The sequence below is a fragment of the Xiphophorus hellerii genome, chromosome 23 (genome assembly GCF_003331165.1).
Source record: "Xiphophorus hellerii strain 12219 chromosome 23, Xiphophorus_hellerii-4.1, whole genome shotgun sequence".
Taxonomy (NCBI): domain Eukaryota; kingdom Metazoa; phylum Chordata; class Actinopteri; order Cyprinodontiformes; family Poeciliidae; genus Xiphophorus; species Xiphophorus hellerii.
Genome location: NC_045694.1, coordinates 9,886,603 through 9,909,380, shown reverse-complemented (window position 1 = coordinate 9,909,380; position 22,778 = coordinate 9,886,603). Strand labels below are relative to the sequence as shown.

General features: G+C 39.2%; 1 protein-coding gene across 4 annotated transcripts in view; it reads left to right on the top strand.

The window, feature by feature from the left end:
• Positions 1–16,900, top strand: part of diaph2 (diaphanous-related formin 2) — a 457,445-nt gene extending 440,545 nt beyond the window's left edge. For all 4 annotated transcript variants that reach the window (XM_032554339.1, XM_032554341.1, XM_032554338.1 and 1 more), the window contains one exon: positions 11,718–16,900. Coding sequence is in view for 3 of the 4 variants with exons in the window: in XM_032554341.1 (XP_032410232.1) it covers positions 11,718–11,782 (65 nt within the window). In the remaining variant the exon portion in view is untranslated. The remainder of the gene's footprint in view (positions 1–11,717) is intronic.
• The last annotated feature ends 5,878 nt before the right edge of the window (positions 16,901–22,778 follow it).

The following is a 22,778-nucleotide window of genomic DNA, read 5'->3' as shown; positions in this document are numbered from 1 at the left end:
TACTCTCAGACCGAGCTCGTTCCACTAGGTGTGAAAGGAACAGTGTGGGGTATTATAAGCCACGGAGTGTGCATTAAATGCTGTGTGTGTGTGCATATGAAAGCATGTCAGTGAAAGGACTGCATTAATGCACAGTATGTCTGACAATAGGAGCACTCCATGCAGGGTTGAGGTAATAAAAAGGTAAGAGAAGCTAAGCGTTGCTGGTGGAATGGAAAAGAAAAAATCTGAGGCCCGCAACTTATTTTTAATCGGTGAAAGTGGGTCATATTTTGTGTCATGGGTTGCCTGGAACTTTGATGATAAATAATACCAATATCCTTTTTCACTTTTCAAATGTTTCATGTTGTTACCTTCAGGTGTAGCTATCCAAAATTTGTGCTATCCTTTACCCATCATAACTGGGTAAATCCAGAGTCAGCTTTTCTTTGCTTCTCATTGGATTAAATGTGATTTTCTGCTATCTTTCTTACTTACTTTTAATTTAATACAATTCTGAAAGCTCTGGATAAAAAGCTGCTAAAACCAAGTGCTTTTTATTAGCTGTGCATGATTACTACTTATTCCTGTGGAAGGCAAAATGATCAATATCCTCTTTTTCTCTCAAGTATGAAGCAGTCCTTCATTGAGATGTGCCAAGAAATTGACTGGTGACCAATAAATGGGTTTCTATAGCGTGTTCAAGCCGCACTGACCATTCAGAGCTTTTACACTAGGGTGTCATTCACTGCAGTATTTCACAGATCAGTAACACAGATAAACATGTGGCAAGTTGGGTTGATCTTTAACTGAGAAATTCAAGCTTTTTAGTTAACATACCCTAAAACTGACATCTCTCTTTAGTGTGGATGCTTTAACCAAGTGAAAAAAGTCTTCCTTTTGCAATAACACAAAGTTGCTTAAAATAGCCTGTGGAACAAGCTCCTGGAAAGAAAAAATATTTTCTGTGAAATGTCGAGGCAAGTTTGTAGTTTTTATAAACTGCTAGAGAAAGCAAGAGTTTCAGCAAAAAACAAAAGGGTGCTCTGTTTTATTCTCTTGAGCTTTCAATCTGTTTCTGTTATCTTACATTTTAGACTAAGACAAGTTGGAAACCTTCAGGAAATACACTCAAGGACTGATACTTAACTATGCTAGCTGTCCTAGCTATGCTAATTGAATGAATGTACTTTATTAATCACAGAAGGCTAAATAAGAGCGTAAGGGTGTTTAGAAATATGAACTCCAATCATTGTTTTGTTTTAAAATAAGAGTAAAGCCCTGTTTTGTACTCCTGTCTCACAATACAATAGCATACACTCTTAATTTAAAATAATTAGTCCTTGCAGAAAAGCAAAAAAAACAAAAAACAAGTTGTTGTAAGGCAAATCAGAATTGTTCAACTTACTGTAGGTGCTGTTAGATTAAAGCTTTACAGAAATTTGAGAATATGCCACAAAATTCTCATTAGATGATGTTGTCTTCTTCAGTTTGATGGTATTTTGTAGGATTAACACAGTGGTGAATGCTAGTTGACACGCCATTGGCTGGCAACCAATCCAGGAGCTCCATTTATTTTTCTTCACGTTGATTGGCTGGATCCCGAAGAGCAAAGGCAGCTTTCGCTGTGCATATTAATGCATATTGAGGTATTTGTAGTATTTGAACTATAAGAATAAGCAGCTATAAGCATTTTAGAAGTATTTGTGGGTTATATCTGTTGCAAGCAGCTGTGGTCCCTGACCTTCATAAATACCAGAGGCCCACTGTAATGAAACAGTTTGGCATCTCATGCTTTTGTTTATCTTAGGCTCAAATAAACGTTCTCGACTGTGATGCACAAGAGTAAACCTCACCTGAATACCTCCATTCATAGTGAGTTGTTCAGCACTATTGCCAAGTATGCACCATCCCAGAACTCAAGCAGATAGTGGTGATAGAGGCAAATCCTTTGAGCTGTCAAAGCCAATCCCATGTGTTATGACCACCCTGCTCTCTGCTACTCTCCTTGTTACCATTTATCTCAAAATGCTGCCACTTAAACATATTTTTCCTCCAAATTCTGTATACAGACTGTCAAACATGAATGTGAGCTCGTAAACACAAGCGCTGAATGGTATAATACTACAGGATGTAGTGTCCATTTTCAGCTGAAATTCTGCATGGTTCCTGTGCTTCATGAGCGTAGAAATCACAAGCGGACAGCTTTTTTTTGCTGTAAACACTGGAGGAAATGTCAGTAATAAGGGATTAAAAAAAGAGAAGAAGGGGAGAGAAACATGGCAAGTGGGAGAATTTCTGTATCTTGCCTAAGCATGTTTATCCAGACCTGTCTTAAACATTTTCCTCTTTCAGCCTGATCACCCCTGCCTGCTATGACATTCTGCATAGAAAAACACAGATTGCAGCCTCCTTGCTTTCAGATCCCATGACATTCTGCAGCCCACTCATGTAAATTACACAGCTTAAAAAATATCACTGGCTACAGGTATATCACGCATTTAACCGAAAAGGACTCAAAGAAAAACTAAGACAGGGAGTTTTATAAAGAAGACTAAATTTGTGTGGAGAGAAGGCTAATGTTTTCCACCATCTATGACTGGTTAGAGTTTGTCTGCAGTGGCACAACGCCCCACTATCCTCTCAATTTAACCCTTTATGTGTGACGGCCCAGAATCACAGCCTGGTGTTGTTTCCGTGCCGACAGCTCATAAAACGGATAATGTGGACATCCAGACGAGTCTGAAGAGAACCCTTCAACTATAATGCAACAAGTGTACGTGTGTATGGGAATGGAGTGGGAAGAACCCGATTGGAAAACCACTGCAGCCAGAATATAAACTGTTTTACTCATCACAGATGGCACTTGAAAACAAAATCCATCCGTCTGTCCATTTGGATGAATTTGTCAATAATTGGTACTTATATAAACTCCTGTGTTTTAGTGTTTTCATGCATTTTTAGATAAACAGCTAAGAGTGTCAAAGTCTGTCCAATTCCGGCAGCCTTTTCGGTCCAAACTGTTATTTCTCCAATTCGAACAGCCCCTCTCTTTAGCCAAAGTCAGTTTTTGCACAAATCCAACTTCAAAAGAGCTCCATATATTGGATTTTTTTTTTCTTTTTACAATGGCTGCCTTGTTCTTGTCCCAATTTCCTAAAGCGGATAAAAATCTGCTGCCATTTTCGGAATCATTGAAGGTCTCAGTCTGTGAAAACATGGAGAGACATCCAGGTACTAAAATACTAAATATGATTGGGAGATCAAATTTATCTGTATGAAGTTTCAGCTGACCAAGGTTGGACACAAGGATGCAGAAAAAGGCAAGATTGTAGCAGAAACTAAATCCGTACACAAGAGTAGGCCTGTCACAATAACAAATTCTGCTGAACAATAAATTTTCCCAGAAGTTATATTGTTGCTTTGAGACCATTTTCAAATAATATAATGTCATAAAAATGTAAGTTCACTTGCTCAAAGATCAATAAACTTTATTTTCTAACAAACATGTGCATTAAAACTGGATGACATTTTAAATACCCAAAGTAGATAAGCAAAACAACCGTAATAACAAATAATGAGTTGTTGATTGGCTTATTTTACTCCTAGCTTAAAAACTACTTTTATTCACAGTGAATAGACAAGAAGGCCAGAACAAGTTGGTGTCCTACTTGGGAGAAGGATGTCAGGGTTTCTGTTTAGGACCTTGTATCTTTTAAAACTGGTTTCAGATAACTTGTAGATGAAAAGTATAATGAAGCCTCCCTTTAGGTAGCTTTCTCGTTTCTGGCCTTGATCCACCAAGGGTCTCCTCTGAATCCCTTCACGACCTTGATGGTTTGCCACTACAAACCAAAACTACAAGCGGGTTCTTCCCACTCTGTTCCCATGCATACGTACACTTGTTCCATTATAGTTGAAGGGTTCTCTTTACAAAGAAAGTTAGCTCCAAAAGGCAAGGCAAATTTTGTCACTATTTAAAGCAAGATTGCCATTTTATTTCTTTTGTTACAGTCTGAAACTGACAGAAAAATACCACTGTAGAGTACAGCTTCTAAAAGCCCTTAAATTACTAGCTGAGAATAAAAGTTCAAGCTCTATTGAAATGTTGGATTGTACTCCAGGCCCTAAACTGTACAGGCAGATTTTCTGTGATGTTGAAAGCATGCTCAAGTTTAGGCAAAATGAATTTCTTAAGATGTTAGCGGTGAGTGTTTTGAGATCATAATCGTGTAGTAGAAGCCACTGTTGTTTTGTCAGCTATTAACAGATTTTGCTCTGTGTGCTGGCGTTTATTGGATGTATTATGTTCCCTAACAGGAAAACTCTCCTCATTTCACTGACTGCAACATAAGGCAGCTTGATCAATCTGCCCCTGTGGACGCAGGGAAACATTTACTAATGATAATCCCTCCATCATAGCAATATCTGTGCAGGTTTGGTTGCACGGCAGCTGCAGGCACCACCACTCTAGAGTTTAATATAAGGATGTTTATGTTGCCTTCTAATTCTATGATTTTTCTTCTCCTTCTGAACTTCATCTTCATATGAACAGAAAGAACTTGTTTACATGAGAAAGTGGGGGAACAGCTGCCGAAAATAAACTTTGCAGTCTTCTTGCTGCTTTTCCTGCTCTGTATCTATCAATTATTTCAATTTCCAGAGCACTGGATGGCTGGATAGAGGAGCTTATGGATTTGTTGAAACAAGATCACAAGTGTTTTTATAAAGCTTTTAGATTTTCACCACCCACTGTTTCAGTGAATGTTATAGGCATATGGTAGCTAATTATTAGGAGAGCTTGGTCTCTGCCAACATGGCTGTCAAATTATTCGTTTTTCCCCACTCTGTTTTACCAAACTGAATTAATGCTCTACTGATAAATTCAGTAAATTTTGAATTAAAGTGTGGTATCCATATTAATGACAGAGGCTTGGCCTTTTTGCGCACATTTATTGAACGCCAACACTTCAGCTGTGGCTCCATCTTTTTTTGCGTGTGTGTGTAGAGGGGGAGTGGCTGCTGTGGCTGGATGAGAGAAATGCTTCTTTCTGAAAGCAGCACTGATGTGCTGATAAGTGATGCAATTTAGTGCTTGGTAACACAGAAAAGGATTTGACACGAGTTTTTCAAGTATTTATGAGAAAAATCAGATTTGTCAAATTGGTTTTTGTAATGCAGCTGCTACAAAGGTTGACTGTTTGTTTGTTCACTTTGTTTTATTTTGGACAAACAGCAAAAAAGCCAAATTCACTTTTCACTTTACAAGAAGCATGACAGCCTTTGCTTGCAGCAAACAATGGAAAACCATCTCTCTTCGTAGACATCGGGGAAACAACTTTGAAGTGCAGAAAATCAGACTGAACACGTCTCCAGAAATTATTTGATTGGGCTGTGGAAACACTATCCTAGACAGTATTTTTAGGAGCGGTTAAAACTTAAATACTAATATTCTGGTACTGAAAAAAACACATTTTCATGGCACTATACAATCAGGATAACACAGCACAATAAGAGCATTTAGTCAGATTTTCTAATTGATTCATATTTATTGAATCTCTCATAACACAGACTGTAAAAACAATTGAAACAGTAATATTTACACCTCCAATTGTTCTGCTTTTGGGATTTACAAACATTAAATAATACAGCAAAACATAAATAGCTTCCTGCACATGAGACTACCTCATGTGGTAACAAATGGCCTAAGTTGGTGTGACAAATGGAAGAAAACTACTGAAGATGACTTTGTGTACTACTTAGAAATTTTAGTACAAATGCAACCTATAATTTGTCTTAAAGTTGGTATTTCAACAGAGGAGTTGCATATTCGATTTATATGTTTTTCTGTGAATTAGGACATGTATCTTTTTTTTAAATAACTTTGGTTCAGTCACCAAACTGAGGCCTATGTTTTCAGGCGGACCAGAGTTCACTTTTTTGACGTGTGTCGGAGTTTGATTCTGCATTCACACTTCCCAAAATAAACTGGATTTTTTAGGCAAACAAAGTAACGTTTGAATAAAACAGACTAAACAGGGCTGGTGCGAATGATCCCTTAGACTCCCATCTGTGTTTCTGTCACCCAGCTTTCTGATTGGCTAATGTCACATTCACACACCTTGCGATATCAAGCCAAGACAATCCAACATGTTAAATATTCTTGATTTTAGATCCAAGTAGTCCCAACATCTTTCCAGATCACATTTAACACACCACATAAAACATGAACATCTCATGAGATTATCTTAAGACCCATCTTGATAATTGTGACGTCCTTAAGATTGTTGGAAAAGGCATAACAATCCCCATAAATTCTTGCCATGGACATAGCCTTAATCCTACTGCATAGTTGGTCTATGTGCTGTGTGATAAATCTATGGCTGACCTGTACCATAAAATAGAAAAGTCTCACTGACACCTCTCACCACTCAACAGGCTGTGTTTGCCAAGATAAAGTTTTAAAACACCGTGTCTATACGTTTTAGAAGGAAGAAGTAGCAGCGCTCCATGTGCATCCCATTTATCCAACATATCTTGTTCCAGCGAGGGGCACTGCATTACTCTGCAGCTCAGAGGCTGCTTGTCGGGAGGGGAGGGGTGGCGGAGATGAAAAAGGGGACGACAGAAGGTTGTGACTGTTCCTGTTGCTACTGCTACAGATGCTTTTCTTTTTAGCCAGGGAGCAAACACTACATGCTGAGATTTAATCACCTTTATTATGTTTCAACTTGTCACAAAGTGAGGCGTGAAGCGACTCTGAGAAATCACACAAAGACAGCGATGCTGTCAGAGAAGTCACTGCTCACTTGTTTAACACAAAAGACGGCGGAAACTGTGCGGTATCTGCAGCGCGGCTCAGACTCTCCCGTCTGAAGCTGCTTCAGCCTTTTGATTATTTGACCTTGATCAAATAAGTGAGCCGTATTTAGATGTTTGCCCATAGCCTGCTGCCCATGCAGTATTTAACTACCCCGGTGTAATCCCTCTGAAGTCTTCCTGTTTGCTCTGACCAAGGAGAGGTAATTCCTTCCAGCACCTCAAGCTGAACACGTTTGATAGATGAGTGGCTGGATTTCCTCCTTTTACACATCGCTGAACACCATCATGATGTAATTCAGTGCAATTAGCAAAAGATGGCAGGAACACAAAGGACATAAAGACACATAATCTGTTAAGGAATCTCATCACATCTATCATAGCACAAAACAGAGACTTACTGGAGGCAATTTTGAGGAAAGGGTTGACTTCAAGGTCTTTTATTTTTCTCCTGTGTGGTCTGGGTCATCATGATGTACATGCAGAGATTCTCCTCTTTTAGAAGCAGAGGCGTACGTGTGTGAATTCCTCAAAGCAATGCACAGAGAGAGATTTCACACTGAAGTTAATTTAAGGAACAATTCATTTCCTCAAGTGTGTGACAACGAAAGAGATAGTATGCATTTGTGCATGTCTGCGTGTCAGTGACTCTGCCCTCCTTCTACCCACCCCTGCTGATTTCCACGGTGCGTTTAGCTACATTTTGTGAAACGGTGCCAAGCCAGCACTTAATTAAGTGCTGGGATGCCAACATCCCCCTGCCGTAACACGGAATACCTGATCCTCTTTTGTCAATTTCTTCTCCTGTTCTCGTGCTCCTCTGTGTCGCTTCTGCTGTAACTCGAAAAGATGTCGCCTCTGGGAGACGCAGGTAAAGAAGCCATCAAAACCAACGCGAGTAGAGAGAGTTGCAATCAGTGCACAAAAAAAAGAGAATAGTTTTTTTCTTTTGTGTGGATCTGTCCTCCTTTTCCCCTGCCTCACTTTGTTTCCCTCTGCACCAGTTCGTGTGTATTTATATGTGTGTCTGTGCTTGAAGCTTTCAATTCAGTAGAGGCTAGCAGTAATGTTTCGCTCCCAGTAGAAATGGTTGCTGTTTGTTCAGTTGTTGTGATAGATTGATGTGGGGTGAGAAAAGATGGGCTTGTATGCACCTGGAGATAGGAACAGAAAAGTCTTTATGAGAAGCTAAAAGCTCGCTATTCAAGAATCCTCTGATGGAGATGCATTTTGCTGAAGGTTTTTCTCCCTTTTAGCAAAGTCTTTGACAAAAGCTTTCCAGTATATTTAGGCAGTTAGGCAAGAGACTTCAAAACCCCAAAAGGGCACTTGTCAAAGACTGCTTACAGTAAGGGAGTGCTTCTGAAGGGTTCCAGCAAGTGGTCACTCTAATGGTCAACGGCTTTCAGCTTACACAGCATGCAAAATGGCCGCCTTCTAAAATAACCAATCCCAGACACAAATTATTTGTTACATGGAAAGTTGTGGGTCAGTTTGTTGCCACATGCAGATGTTTTGCCTCCTTTTTGTAGATAATTGTGGAGATAAACAGTGACAAAAAGAATCTGAAATCACATTTAACTTAATGTAATTTTTGAAGAGTTTCTTTTACGCTAGCAGCCAAATTCACCACAGCAAGGTGAAGTCTTAAATGTAATGAACATTTATTTAAAAATAATCAACCTTTAATAATGACTGTTAACTGTTGAATTAGAAACACTGGAGACAAAAACAAATACCAATTTTTGTGTCTTCATCCGACATTCAATTTCTTTTTCTGTTCAGTGTCAGATGTATTTTTAAACTGTCTGAGCTGGATAAAGCGTTTTGGGTTTCCTGTCTAAAACCTTTCACAACAGTTTGCTGGAATTATGGCCCATTCCTCCCAGCATAATTAATATAAAGGTATGTTAAAAAACCCAGTTTTATACTCCAATATTTTAATACTCCCATCTAATATTCTTTACAAATGCCAAATAAATTTGTAAAGTCCAGAACGTTGGCCATCGTCTCAGTTTGTGGGACAAGGAAAAACAAAACAAAAGTCTAAAATGCTAAGATGCTGGAGTTCTTTGTCACCCTATTTCCCTGAATTATGGTTCTTATCCCCATTGAGGCCAACGCTGTTCAAGACATGGCACATTACTGACCCAGATAAAAGCCAGAATATGCAACATCTTGTTTGAGTAATTCATAAACATTCAAAAAAAACAAAAAACATCCAAGGTATGAAATGAAGGGGAAAATGATCCAATTCCCACTTTAGTATTTTTAATTCCAGATTGATCCAGTTTGTTTTTATTTACTTGTCCTGCTCTGCAAAGTCCCAGTTGGTCTTTCTAGCCTCCCATCATCCTGTTTACTGGATTAAATGTAGTTCAAGATGAATGCCTCCAAAGACCGAGGCTCTGTTTTCCAAGGTCCTCTGAGAGGTTAAAGGCGACTGTTCGCCCAGAAATGAGGCCACAGCAGCTGGACTCGTAAATGATTGGCAGGAATAAATTGTGGATGATCTACTTTTATTTATTTTTCTTTAAAACTGTCCCAATTTTTTCCCCCTCAATTCTTTTTTTGTGTGCTGTGAAAGCTTGTTTTGAAAGGAGGAAGGTTTTGTAAGTCGTGCTCACAGAGTGGAGCGTAACCTGTGGACAGAACAAAATGAGTGCATGGATAAGTAGTTGTGATGTGTTTGGACACACTGCCAGAACACGTTAGCTCTCACTCTATTATACAGCACGTAAACGTGCGTTTGGCTGGAAGAAGCAGAGAGACAACAGAACCTTGATTCATTTTCTTACATCTTGAACTGTCTTCCTGTTCCTCCTTCTGTTCCCTCCCTCCTCCTCTCTCCTCCTGTGCACCATCTGCATGTTGCTTTGTATCCAACCCTGAAGAAGGCACTGCTTTCTGTTCGCCGCTGTGAATGCGGGATCTTGTTTGTGTATGTCTCCCAGCCATTGCTTTCGCTCTCAGCTCATTACCTGACATGATGGATGGAACGAGCGCCATTAACCAACGCCCAGCCTCGGACGCCTGGCACCTCACAGCAGAGCACTGAGTAATGGGCGCGTTGGCAGCGGCACGCTTGGTAATACCAGGAGTCCTGCGTGGGTGTGCCTGCGGTCGTCTTTGTGGCTCGGCTTCTTGGTTCCGTCCAGCCCCACCTGCCACCTGGCTGCCCGAAGGATGTCCTGGGCATTTCTGGGCAGCCGCGGTTGGATAGCAGAGGAAGAAATATTTGTATGACTTTGTCATGAACCTGGCAACAGAAAATCCCCAGAGTTCAACTGTCGCTTATTTCTCACCCCAAGGAAAATGTTTGTCGCTGCTTATAGTGCCTGCAAAACTATTACCCTTTAACTTTTACACATTTTCCACACAACCACAGATTTCAGTGGGGTTTTTTTCAAATCAGGATTTTGTGTTTTAGATCAAAACAAAGGCTTTAATGTTTAGAAATAGAAATATTGAATCTGTTCTCTCAGATGAGACAGATTGATGGTATTTTTTGACCTACATAAAATACCATCAATCCAGTTTAGAAATCCTGTTTGACGTTCATGGTTGGAAAAGGTTTAGATCAGGGTCTGCAACTCCAGCCCTCCAGTGCCGTTGCCTTGCAACGTTTGGAGGTCTCCCTGCTCCAACACACCTAAATTAAATTAACTTTGCTAAAATGCTAAGAAAAAAATTCAGCCTTTTGATTCAAGTGTGTGGGAGCAGGGATGTATCCGAAAGAAAATTGATTTGTTTTTATTATATGAATTTAAAAAGAAGGAAAATACAAATTACGTGTGTTTCCATCTACTGGTTTGGAGCAAATCAAACAGAGAGTACTTACCTCTGAGGTTTGGATTTACAAATTTCTCAGAGTTTCCTGCCTCTAGTGAGGCACAGAACCACTGGTGGCTGGGAAAGTTTGCAGCATCAGAACTTGTTTGGCAAATATGTTTCCATCTCTCCTTTTTTTTGCAAAAGCCTAGAACCACCTCAAGTGAGCATAAAAACTTTTTTTTGGAAAATTAAGGAAGTTGTTTTGAATTTTAACCATTTCCATCAAAGTTTCCTAATGTGATACTTTAAAATGTGCAAACAAGAAAAAACATTGGAAACCCGGCTATTGGCAATGGACGACTGGAGTTGCAGACCCTTTGATTAGATAGAAGCATGTTCATTTTCTCTCCTATCTTCATAGAAGAAAGGGCAGAAACTTTAGTCTCTAGATGTGAAAAGCAGGTAGATATTTGCTCCACAAGACTTGCAAGAACTTTGTTTCCATCCACTGTAGTTACACACAGCCTTGTGTTGATCTTTATATGAAAGACTCACCAGACAATGATATCAGTGGTTTTAATGTGACAAAATGTGAAGTTCAATTGTAAAGCAATTGCTAAAGTGCTCACAGTTGGAGAAAAAATTGTCTTGAAAATGAGCTGAGGTGCTAAAGTTTTTCTACTGCCCCATACAACTGCAAAATCAACATTTTCTTAAGTGAGATGAGAGGATCCACACTGGCAGTAACAAGCTGATGCTAACAGAAAAACACCCTAGATGTGTCATCCTCTTTGTCGCTGCTCGTATGTTTGTATGTTTGCCTGCATTGCCTTTATTTGCTGTGCATATGTCACATCTGATGTGAGGACAGTTGAGGGTCTCTTAAGAAAAGCCAGGATCAGGAGATGAAGGGAGTTACTATGGTACCAGACACAAGCACCTCCGCTCCTGCAGCTCCTTGTTTCTCCGTCATCCCCTGCTGCTTTGCTCTCAGTCAGCCTTGTCTCTCCGCTCCCCTCTTTTAGCTTCTCTGTACAGTTTTTTATGTAGTTCAGCTCCTCTGCCAATCATGAATCAATGTAGCCCATCCTTCGTCTTTTCCAGTCTCACCTGTTTGTTTTCCCCCCCCATCTCTTCTTGAACAGACAACCGCCGTGCAGCCCTCGAAAGGTCTCGCTCACGCCACAACCCAAATCACCAAGCTCGATGATTACCCGCGTCTACTACAAGACCCTAGATAAGTGCCAAAGAGGCCTGCGATGATGAGGAGGAGGAGAAGACGAGGAAGACATCAGGAGGGATAGACCACCTCCCTCACTGTGGCTTACCCAGCACCAAGTATAGAAAACTGCCTACAGAATGGAATAACCAGACATTTATAGTCTTTATTGGACACTCTACATATTTATTGTATGCTTTTTTTTTATTGCTTAAAGATTTATTTTGCTTTTGGAACTGAAAAATTTTAAAAAGCTGTTCATTTCCAGGTTTAAACGTATATTTTAATCCAAAAGCTTCAATTAACTCACAGTTTTGACAGGAGAAACATAACAGTATGCTGCAGAGAGACATTCAGCCAAGATGGACTTCTGAAAACTGCATGCTTGTGTGGCGGAACATGGACAGCTGTCCTTTAAATGGAAACTACAAGACTTAAAGGAAGAGAGGACAGAGTAATATTATCACATTTAAGGTCCTTTGTTCAGAAATAATCACGTCTTCACACTCCAACAAAGCCACAGGAGGTGGCGGCTGTCTGCACCAACACAGAGCACGTGACTCACTGACATTCAAACTGCAAGACATTTTAGTTGATTTAATGTTGTGTTGTGTAATCTCACTTTCACCCTTCCGGTGCCGATTTGTGTCCCGAGGTTAGTTTTGCTGTTACCATTAGAGGCTGACATTTTTAAATGCATCCAGGTCTCTGTCAGGGACAAAACATGAACACTCAGACCTCTCGTTAGGTCACACAGGGTTTCAACACGGCACGCCTCAATGTTTAACAGGTATTATATGTTTATGGCACTTTTCCAACAACAAGGCAAAAAAACAGCTGGAGTGTGGGGGGGAAAAGTTTTGAAAATTGAGATGCTAAACTATGACTGCTCCCTTAGATACTAAACTATACTCCTGTAGAATGCACTTCTAATCTTATGTGAGCACCAGAACAACAATCTTCACACTGGAAGAAACCAGCCAGTTTCAGTAACTCTGAGGTGTTTGAAAATGAAGTTACAAAACATGGAAGAAACTTAAAAAAATAAAAATAAAATGTAGTTGTTTTTTTTTGTTTTGTTTTTTTTGTTACATTTCTAATAAATGGCTTGTACTTGTATACCGCTTTATCAAGTCTAGAGGCTCAAATCGCTTCACACTACAGTCAGTCATTCACCCGTTCACACACACTGATGGCGGCAAGCTACTGGATAGTAGCCACATCTGCCCACAGGCTGAGGGTTGCCGGGGATCGAATACAGATTGTGGGGCGAACTCCTACCACCATCATCACCATCATCCACGCCAAATGATCATGACAGAACGGCCCCTCTAGAGTTAAGGCTCCCACATACTCGGCCGTACTGTCGACAAGCATCATGTGTAACAATTTCCTTAATTTCCCAACAGTTTTTGTTTCTTCATATTCCCTCATTAATGCAACATACTATATTTCTTATCTCTTCTGTTGGACACTCTTCATATTCTGACTCAACTTTGTCCCCAAGTTGACATCGGCTTCCAACCTCATCAGCTCACCGTCACATTTAAAACCGTTCGATGTGAACGAACTCTGTGCGACAGGAAGTACACACAAGTATGTGGGAGCCTTCATCATTAATCTATAATCATAGCATTTTACATTTGACTTTATGGATTTATTTTCTAATTTTGTATGATGTAAAAACGATGTCATGACCAAACTCAACCCTGAGTAAATGCTGCCTCCGGGGTCCACACCGCCTTTTTTTTGTTTTCACCAAATACATCACAGGCCATTTATGATTACAGTAATATCCTGGGTAATTTGTATTTTCAAAACACATAATATAACCTAACTATAATTTTTTGTGTAATTTCTTAAGTATAGAAAACATTTCTCTGTGTAGGGCATCAAACTGTGCTCCAACACAAGGACCAATGTCTTCTTTAATCATTTACTGCAGCTATTTAACTCTTCTAAGAGTGGATTTATTTCTTATAAAATAATGGCCACACTCTGGAGAATTTCCCTTTTTTTGTGTTTTTTTGAAACGCTAGGGATGTTTCTGAGAAATAGTTTAATGTTAAGACAGTTTCCTTTCTATCTCTCAAACAGAAATGAGAATAGGCAGGTTTCCAGAAATCAATCGGTGCACGGATACTTCTGCTGGATCGCCGGCACCGTTTGTGCTTTCCTCTTATGAGAGACTGTGGGTTCATTCCTTTGCAAGGACCTACTTTCATATTTCAATGTAAACTATTTATTCATATATTCATGCTAAGGGCGGCTCTGTCCCCCTCACTTCACTAGACTGTAAGCAGATGCTACTAAAAACAACCATTAAATCCACACGGAGACGGGGCATGACCAGAATTACAGACGGAGGGCCACAGCAGGCCGGATGATGCTCGTCTTAGCGAGCGAGTCTCCAACTGCCTTCCGGTTATTGAGCACTAATGACATAAGTGACCCTTTTACCATGACACAAGTTACTTTAGCAGCAGCATAACTTTCCTTTGGGCTTCGTGTGTCTGCGCGCCCCATGCCACCTCAGTAATCCGAACAGGAACCCGGGGAAAATGGGATGCAGTGGTCTCGACTTCTGGGCTGAATAGAGGGAGGTTTTTCATTTAAACAATCTGCCAGTGCTGCTTGTGATGCGTCTGTTTCACGGAGCCTCCCCTCCCTCTGCCCGCGCGCATCTAAAAAATGCAATTTTACACATCATCTCGGCTCGAGGTGCGCCCACAACGCTCCGCGAAGTCTGCATATTTAAGAAGACAATAACTCTGAGCTGAATATCAGGTTGGAGCCGTCACAGAGCAAAAGCGTTGAGAATGAGTTTTCTGGATAAGGGACTCTGCGGTGGCGGCAGTTTTGAGGACGTGTTGTACACAGCAGTGATAGAGATGCGCTGTCAAAAGAAGTGATTTCCTCTCTGTAATCGCTTCTCACCGTTTGTTCCTCGCAACACCACATCTGGGCAATTTTAAGCTTCGAATAAGACCTGGTTTTGTTTTTTTAGATCAGTCCTCCAGCAACACAGATCTGCCATGATATTGGATGTTTATCTGCAAAAACACACAGGTTTTTGCATTTTGATTAGTCAGTTTGGCTCAAAAACTTATTTAACCCTGAAAGTTCTTTTCAATTAGCCTTTAAGCTGTACAGATATCTTAAAAAGTCTTATTTTGGTCAATATTGATGACCAGTTTTTAAGGTAGATTTGTTGTGATTTTAAGTTATGTATTTATCATCTAAAAAACATTTTTAAACAAGTAGAGTAATTAATAGTTATTGTAATAGTTTCCTGCAAACAAAAACAGCTTCACAAACCGAAAGCTGAGAAAATTTGACATCCTGCAGGACAAAAAAACGATTCTAAACGTCAAATTAAGAGATTCCTACAAGAAAACATCCCTCATCGTAGCTGTGATTGTTGTCTCCTCATCCCATCGTGTTTTAATAGAAAGTAATAGCTGGAGCCTTTCAGGTTGAGAAGCCTGAACTGATCCATTATAGTCGTGTGAAAATCAGCCAATCATACCTTCATCTTTGTGCTTGTTACTAACAAACCTCAGCTGATGATGATAACCTTTGGGTATTTATGACACCAGAGATGTTTCACATTTAAAACCACAAACTTCAGAGCATTTCATTGGAATTGTTACTTTTTTTAAAAAATAAACAAATAAAAAAAACTGTGATACAGTAAGAACAAAATTTACACATAAAATAATATAATGTTTTCAAAAATAATCCGATCCAAAGACTCTAACAAAAGGAATATGTGCAATTGGCTAAATGAAGATAAAACTGTGCAAATACCAGAAGGGACGTTTCCTCTGGTTACAGTATCTCAAATTTAGAACTTTTTAAAGACAAAACGTGAATTAAATCACGACAGAAACGGTCAAAAGACGATAAATTAGTAAATAACCTTGATAGCCAGCAGCTATCAAGGTTAAATTAGCAGAGCTAGTTAGCGTTAGCTTCAACTACCTCGAGTCACAAAACGCAGTGAAGATGTTTATGACTCAAACTTTAGCCTGACAGAAAAAAGTACCGCTTGAAAAAATAATATACGATTAAATAGTCCTGCCATGATAAAGACCTGTAATTAACATATTTAAAGTAAACTTGTTTTTTTTTTATTATTTATTTATTTACAACATTTTAAGACCTTAAATTTAAGACTTTTTAAGGATGCCCTGCTTTTGGTAGCAGTGACTGGTGTAGAAGGAAGGATCTGTAATAATGCTAATTGGTTTTGTATTTAGGGAAACACTTTTAAATACAACTGATTGCAAAAAATTGCCTTCAAATATATAACACACCAAATAGGTGGCAGCATCATGCCATGGGGATGCTTTTCTTCTAAGGAAAATACATGAGACGCTACAAAAGAGTTGAAACTGTGATTTAAATCCATATATCAACTTTCATAAATACGCACTAGTATGTTATATTGGCTTATCACATAAAATCCTATTTAAATGCAACAAAGTTTGTGGTTTTAATGTGATGAATTGTGAATAAATTCAAGGGGAATAAACAGTTTTACAAGCCACTGAGTGCTGATGGTTCTCATACTAGTGAGGAGGCAGGGGTATGAAGTGCAAAGGTTAACTTTAAGGCTCCTAATCACTCACTGACTTTACAAGATATTCTGCGCAGACAAAGGAAAGATTTGTTCCAAGATTTGTAAAGGCAACATTGCTGCTAACAGAGTGAACTATTTGCTAAGCATCTCTTCTGGTAAACAGTTACCAGCTGCCACATATCCACTTCTATCCACTTCTTCCCACTTTGATAGACTTTGCTGGTGATTTGATGAAGTTCAGCTGCGGCTGAATCAACAAGCAAAGCTTATTTTTGTTGACTAACCCTGTTTGACCATGATGTGTAAGCTGCCATATCCCTGCCTACCTTCCTTTTATTTGTCACCAAGTATGTTTTATTGTCTTAAGAAACATTTATATTTTTAACATTTTGAGGTTATTTGTATGCTTAGAACTTGGGGAAAACAAAATGGTTATGAATACTGTCCTTCCATGGAATATGTAATGGAGAATGGTACAAATTAATAACCACTTTGTTATTAAAACTGATTTCTGAAAACTAAAATTGTGTCTCTGTCTTCTTTTTTATCCAGATTGTAAAGAGATTTTTTTGTGGTTACATAAAAAACATGTAACCACAATTCTTCCTTAAGAAAGAAAAAATTAATGTAATAATTATTAAAAGATCCCGAGAAAAATCTGAGATTAAAGGAAAAGTCAGAATTTTTCTGAGTGGTTCTCTAGAGTTGCTTGTAAAAGTCAATATCTTTTCTGTTTCATCCAAGTGACAGGAAACAGTGTTTACAGAAGCCCTCGAATCTAACGGATCCAATTTTATCTGGTTGAACAATCGTGACATTAAATTAGTAACCAACACCAACTAATGAGCACTAATTCAAATAAAAGATGTGCTGAAAGTTTTCAATTATTTGTGTTTTTTGTATTTTGCTTCTTAGTGGTAGTTAAATAATTGTAGGTCAGTAAATGGACTGAATTTAGATTGCTGTTGTGGAAATCCAGGGTTTCTGTTGCATGCTACAGGGATTTTGGATTATTTCTGCAGCTGAAGATTTACGTTTGTGTTGAAACATTATTTGGATGATGTTAATTTTTGCTATATTTTGTGTAAAAAACACTTTTCATTTAATACCAATGTGTTTTTACACACTAGCAGCCAAGAGCCCTGTTACAAATGTGAAGAAAAATATAAACAATGAAAACAATCTGCAGTTTTCTCTGGGCTGGAGACAAAAATAATGCTCGGATCTGACCTCTGGTTTGATCAATAAAATTCTCCAAAATCAAGCTGCATCCTCTACTGTCAAAAATCACACAGTCATCATGGGTTCCTCATTCTTCCACATTCAAAAAGCTGTATGGCTTCAGCAGCAAACACACCACATCATTTAGATGTCTTCATCAGAGAATGCCTTACGTGTTTGTAAAGCTATATAAACCAAAGTGTCCATCTATTACCACAACACAGCTGTGTAGTAAAAGCCCAGGTGTGAAACTGACCAGTTTGACCTCCACAGAGGAACAAAGACAACCAATCATGGAAACAATTTCAAATACAAAACTACAGTCAGAGTTAAGAAATAGTAGGAAATACTAACATTTTCCCATTTCGACTGATTATTTTTACCTGTTTTTCAATTGATTTCAGTCAAAGGTTCCATCTTCACTTTATTATCTGGCAGAGCAGACGCTACCTGCCCTGAGCTGACTTATGGACAGGGCTTCCCTAGAGCTCTGGGTGTTACAGCACATGATGAATGGGACAGCTCCTCCCTATAAGAGCAACATATTTGGACCTCGGTGTTCCCACTGCTTTATCTTACCCAGTGTCAAAGGCAAAGTGAAAACGCTGTCACGGCTCTAGTGGCATCTCAGGAAAATAATCAGGGGCTTAAAAAATAAAATACACCTCCAGATAAAAAGAGGCTTTTTTAAAATCATTCAACAGATAAACTCAAATTTCTCTTCCTTTACTAAAGAGCAGCAAGAAACAGAGAGGAAAAATCAATAACTTGTTTAATATTTTATACCAGATGAATTAATGAAATGGATCCATTTGGTGGAAAAAAAATGACCAATCTGTGCTGGATTTGGAGAAAAATGAAGTAAGTAAACACATTGCTCAGAAAAAGCACCATATAACTGCTTTCATGTTTTGTCATTTTTAATAAAATGCAGTGCAACCAACTGCCTGCAGAAATGGCTCACTCAATAGAAGAAATGCAGCTGTTCTGTGAAACCCGCAGAGGTTTGTTGGAGAACATTAGTGAACAAACAGCATCATGAACATGTAGGAACACAGCAGACAGGTAAGAGAGAAACTTTTGGAAAGGTTTAAAGAAGAGTTGGGCTTGAAAACAAGTTCCCAGCCTTTCTCTTCTATCTTTTGAATTGCAAACTTACCAAGACCTGCAGCGATCCAGAGCCCAAGTCAGAGAAAATGTTTACCCAACAACTATTAGTCCACAAAGTGGCAAGAAGAAAAACCTGGTGGTGGCAGATTCATCCTGGGAAAACAAACAAACAAAAAAACAGTCCTGATAGAGGCTCACCTTCTATCAGGACAACGACAACAGACTGGTTTGGATCAAAGCGTTCTTAAGTATTAGAATGGCCTAGTCAAAGTCCACATCACAATCCAATTGAGAATCTCTGACGAGGTTTAAAGGAGAAGTATTGTGAGTTTTCCATGCACATAGTGCCATTTCATAACACAAGTTACTTTCAGTTGTTATAAAAATACTATATATCTCAAACATGATTTAGATAAAAATTTAACTTCTCAACTTAACTCCTTGAAATTGGGCTGCTGTCTCTTTAAGAAGCTCCTACTCTTTCTGCGACCTTCAGAAAGTCATCGCAACAACATTTCTCTGTAAAGAGGTTTATAACAGTATTTGCAAATGTTGGACTGAGAAGTAGCTCATATGACGAGCTCAGCAGACACACATTTCCACCAGATGTTTGCTAATAGCTGCTGTTGCTAGTCTGAAGGAGCTGAGCGGGGAAAGTGTGGGGGAGGGGTGTTCTGTGAAGAAGAAACTCGGCTGGAGACTGCAGGTCCGAGGAGGAGCTTTGCCGAAAAGGCAGCTATTGGTGAGAGCAAATGTTTAGTCACCCCTGAATGGTTGCCATGGGAGATTAAAGGATTTCTCAAATAAACATAAAATAATCTTTAGCGCTTTCGCTTCATAAAGCAGAACTCCCCAGCGACTTCTCCTCTTAACACGTTTAGACTAGCAGCAATTAACAAACACCTGGTGAAACTACTTCTCACTGCAACGCTGGTAAAAGCGTTTTAAAGGGTTAATAGAGGAGCCATGTTGGGATGACTTCTTGAAGGAGCGGTTTCAGAAAGGGCAGGAGTTTTTAACAAGACAGAGGACCAATTTCAAGGCATTACATAAAAAAATCTAATGTCTTTTAAGTTACTTGGCCTTTTTAAAACAACTAAAGGTAACTTAGTTCTTTGTTTGTGTGATAAAATGGCGCCATGCGCCTGGAACACATAATACTGCCCCTTTAACTAGAGGAAAAAGTTGACTAAAGACAAACCATCATCATGAACAGGTTTAATCTACTATCCACATCAACAATCATGTACAACCAAGTGTTGGAACATCACATAAAATCCAATCAGGCTTGTGATCGTAACATAACAAAATATCAACCCCACACTTTTCTGTTCCTCCAGCGTCTGGCAGCCTGAGCTACAGTGGTGAGTGTCGGATAGCAGGGCAGAGCTGTTCCTGTCTGAGCCCCTTAGCGTGACAGGACTCCCCCTCCCCCCAACTTCACCTAACATCCTCAAATCCAGCGGCGTGTTCTCCCTGTATGTGCCATGTCCCACTTCCCCTCTGCAGCGTGACATCATAAAACACGAGCTGACATGGGGGAAGCAACCCCCTTGGCCCCTCATACACACACGGCGCGCGCTCCACTAGAGGAATCCTGGGACGGATCTTCTCGGAGACTCTCCTCCTCCCACTGTTCAGCCAGACAGATGGAGATTCATCTCCCAACAAGCTGTGATCTGTGTTTAGAGATGTGTGCAGCCGAACACAACTCTAATTAGGTTTATTGTTGATCTTGGGAGGTTAATTTGTACTTGGCTGCAAGTAAACATGCAGAAATAGACCAAACTAGTTTCTTACAAGACTTTCTGACTGCACCTTATAGAGAAACCCAGTTTTGCTTTTTTGGTTGTTTTTGTTTTATCTTCTTGACTTTCCAGGTGATTCAGAAAGATTATTCCCCCTCAGTTTATTTGTCTGCTCTGGTTTAATTGCTCTTCAATCTTTGCTGGGATGGAGGAGCTCGAAATGAGAAAGTTTGTTTCTCTAATGAGCTTAAGGTTGCAGTTATGTGTACGAGGCAAGCATTAGCTTCTTGTTTTTCTTTCATGAACTCAGAGTAAGTAGCCTTGTCAAACTGTGAGAGATGAGCCAGCGCCGCATGGTCTTCCTTCACGGCCGTGTTTTTAATGCGCCTGGCGACAGAGAAGTTGTCAGCTGGGGTACAACATAATTATGTTTCATTTTGCATTCTCCCTAATGAAATACGCAAACATTATGGAGATGAGACAAAGAAGATAATAACGATTCCCTCCCCACCTGAGCTAATTCAGTCGGAGGAGAAATCACATTCGGTCGGCCCTTTGCTCTTAAACACAACAGTTTGATGAATGTGGTGAATCTGTATCTAAGCCAGTTCATTTGGGTCTAATGTTTATGTGCAAAAGTTACATGTCAGCACACAACCGGGTCAAACGGTGCAATCTCTGTTTTATAAGACTCCACTTCTCCCCTCGTAATTACCTGTAGGATAAGAGGCTGTGAAGATTACAACTGTTTTACTACCATAAAATCTCTGTGTAGATAAAAACAAATTTTATATACCAATAAACTATAACATGAAGCAAAGCTACTCCAGCAAGTATCCTGTCTCCCTAAACAATGGCTGCTTTATAGATTTATCCAAACTGTGAAGTACAGGGGCGGCAGCATCATGTTATGTTGGTGTTGTGCTGCAGGAGGGACTGGTGCACTTCCCAAAATATTTGACATCATGAGGAAATATTGAAGCTTCATTTCAAAACATCACCAAGGTAGTTGGACAAAATAGTTTGGACCATAAAAATAAATAGAATAGAATGTACTTTATTGATCCCCAAGGGGAAATTGCTTATTTGTTGAAAGCTACGCCATTTTAGGTAATAAATAAATAAAGCTAAATAGCTAAAAGTAAAACAAAATGCACCATTGTGAGTAGTTTGAGGAAGGAAAGCAAAAATATTTGACCCAGGCAGTTTAACAGGCAAACCTACCAAATACTGAGAGAAAATATACTGAATTTAAAAAAAAAAAAGAAGAAAGAAATCTTATCAATTATTCTGGCTTTTATCAAACCAAAGCCATTGGTAAACCTGACAGATTTAAAACAGGAAGTTTTGTCTGATTTGATGTCGACCAGTGAGAAAAAAAAAAACTTTTACAGAGTGAACGCTTTTCCTTTAAATGACACTTATAGTAGAGCTTCAGGTCTTGAGTCCATTCATTTCAATAGGAGATCAGTGCAATGTGAACATTTCAGTCTGTAATCAAAACAAAGAAAATCTTTTCTAAATAAAAGAAACTTTGAGGCCTCACAGACTCCTGGGATAAGGCAGCAGAAAAACTTCTTACTGTAGCTAATTTAAAGGCTAAATATACGACCTAAATATAATCTAGATACATGTCGACTTTGTTACTTATTCATTACCCTACTTATCTCTAGTGGTGCCATCATCCAGCACTCATTGAAATTTAATTTTAACCATCAAGACAGCATTTACATCCCATCGCCAACCACCATGATACACTCAGACTTTATCTGCATCATTTTATGGAATTAGAAGCACTTTTATGTTATCTTCCTGTTGGAAATTATATATATTTTCCTTGATTCTTAGGATTTGAAGGAGTAATAAAACAGAGGCAATTTATTTTTTTAATTATGGTCAAACTTTTGACTGTTACTGCATGAAAACAACATTCTTCACAAAAAGATTTCCTGCCACACAACCCCATTAAAACGTGGTAACAGCGATGTAAAGATTTGTTTCTTTGATTACAAAGAACACAAAATGAGCATCACAATTGATCCATTTGGTCGATAAACATTTTATCTCCAAGAAGACCCACCAACAGGAAGTCATCCATCTCTCACTGCGCTCACTTTCAATCCACTCGGATAACATTATTCACAAGTGAGCCAAACATCTGTGTACTTAAAGTTTGCTAAGCTTCCCTCTTAAAGGAAGCTAATCCCAGATTGTTTCCCTTCAACACGTCCACAAAGTGCAGACATGTCCCCAAACACCAAACTACATGAATCTAAATGCTGTCCGGCAAGAAGAGCAAAATCTAAAAGACATTTTAAAACTT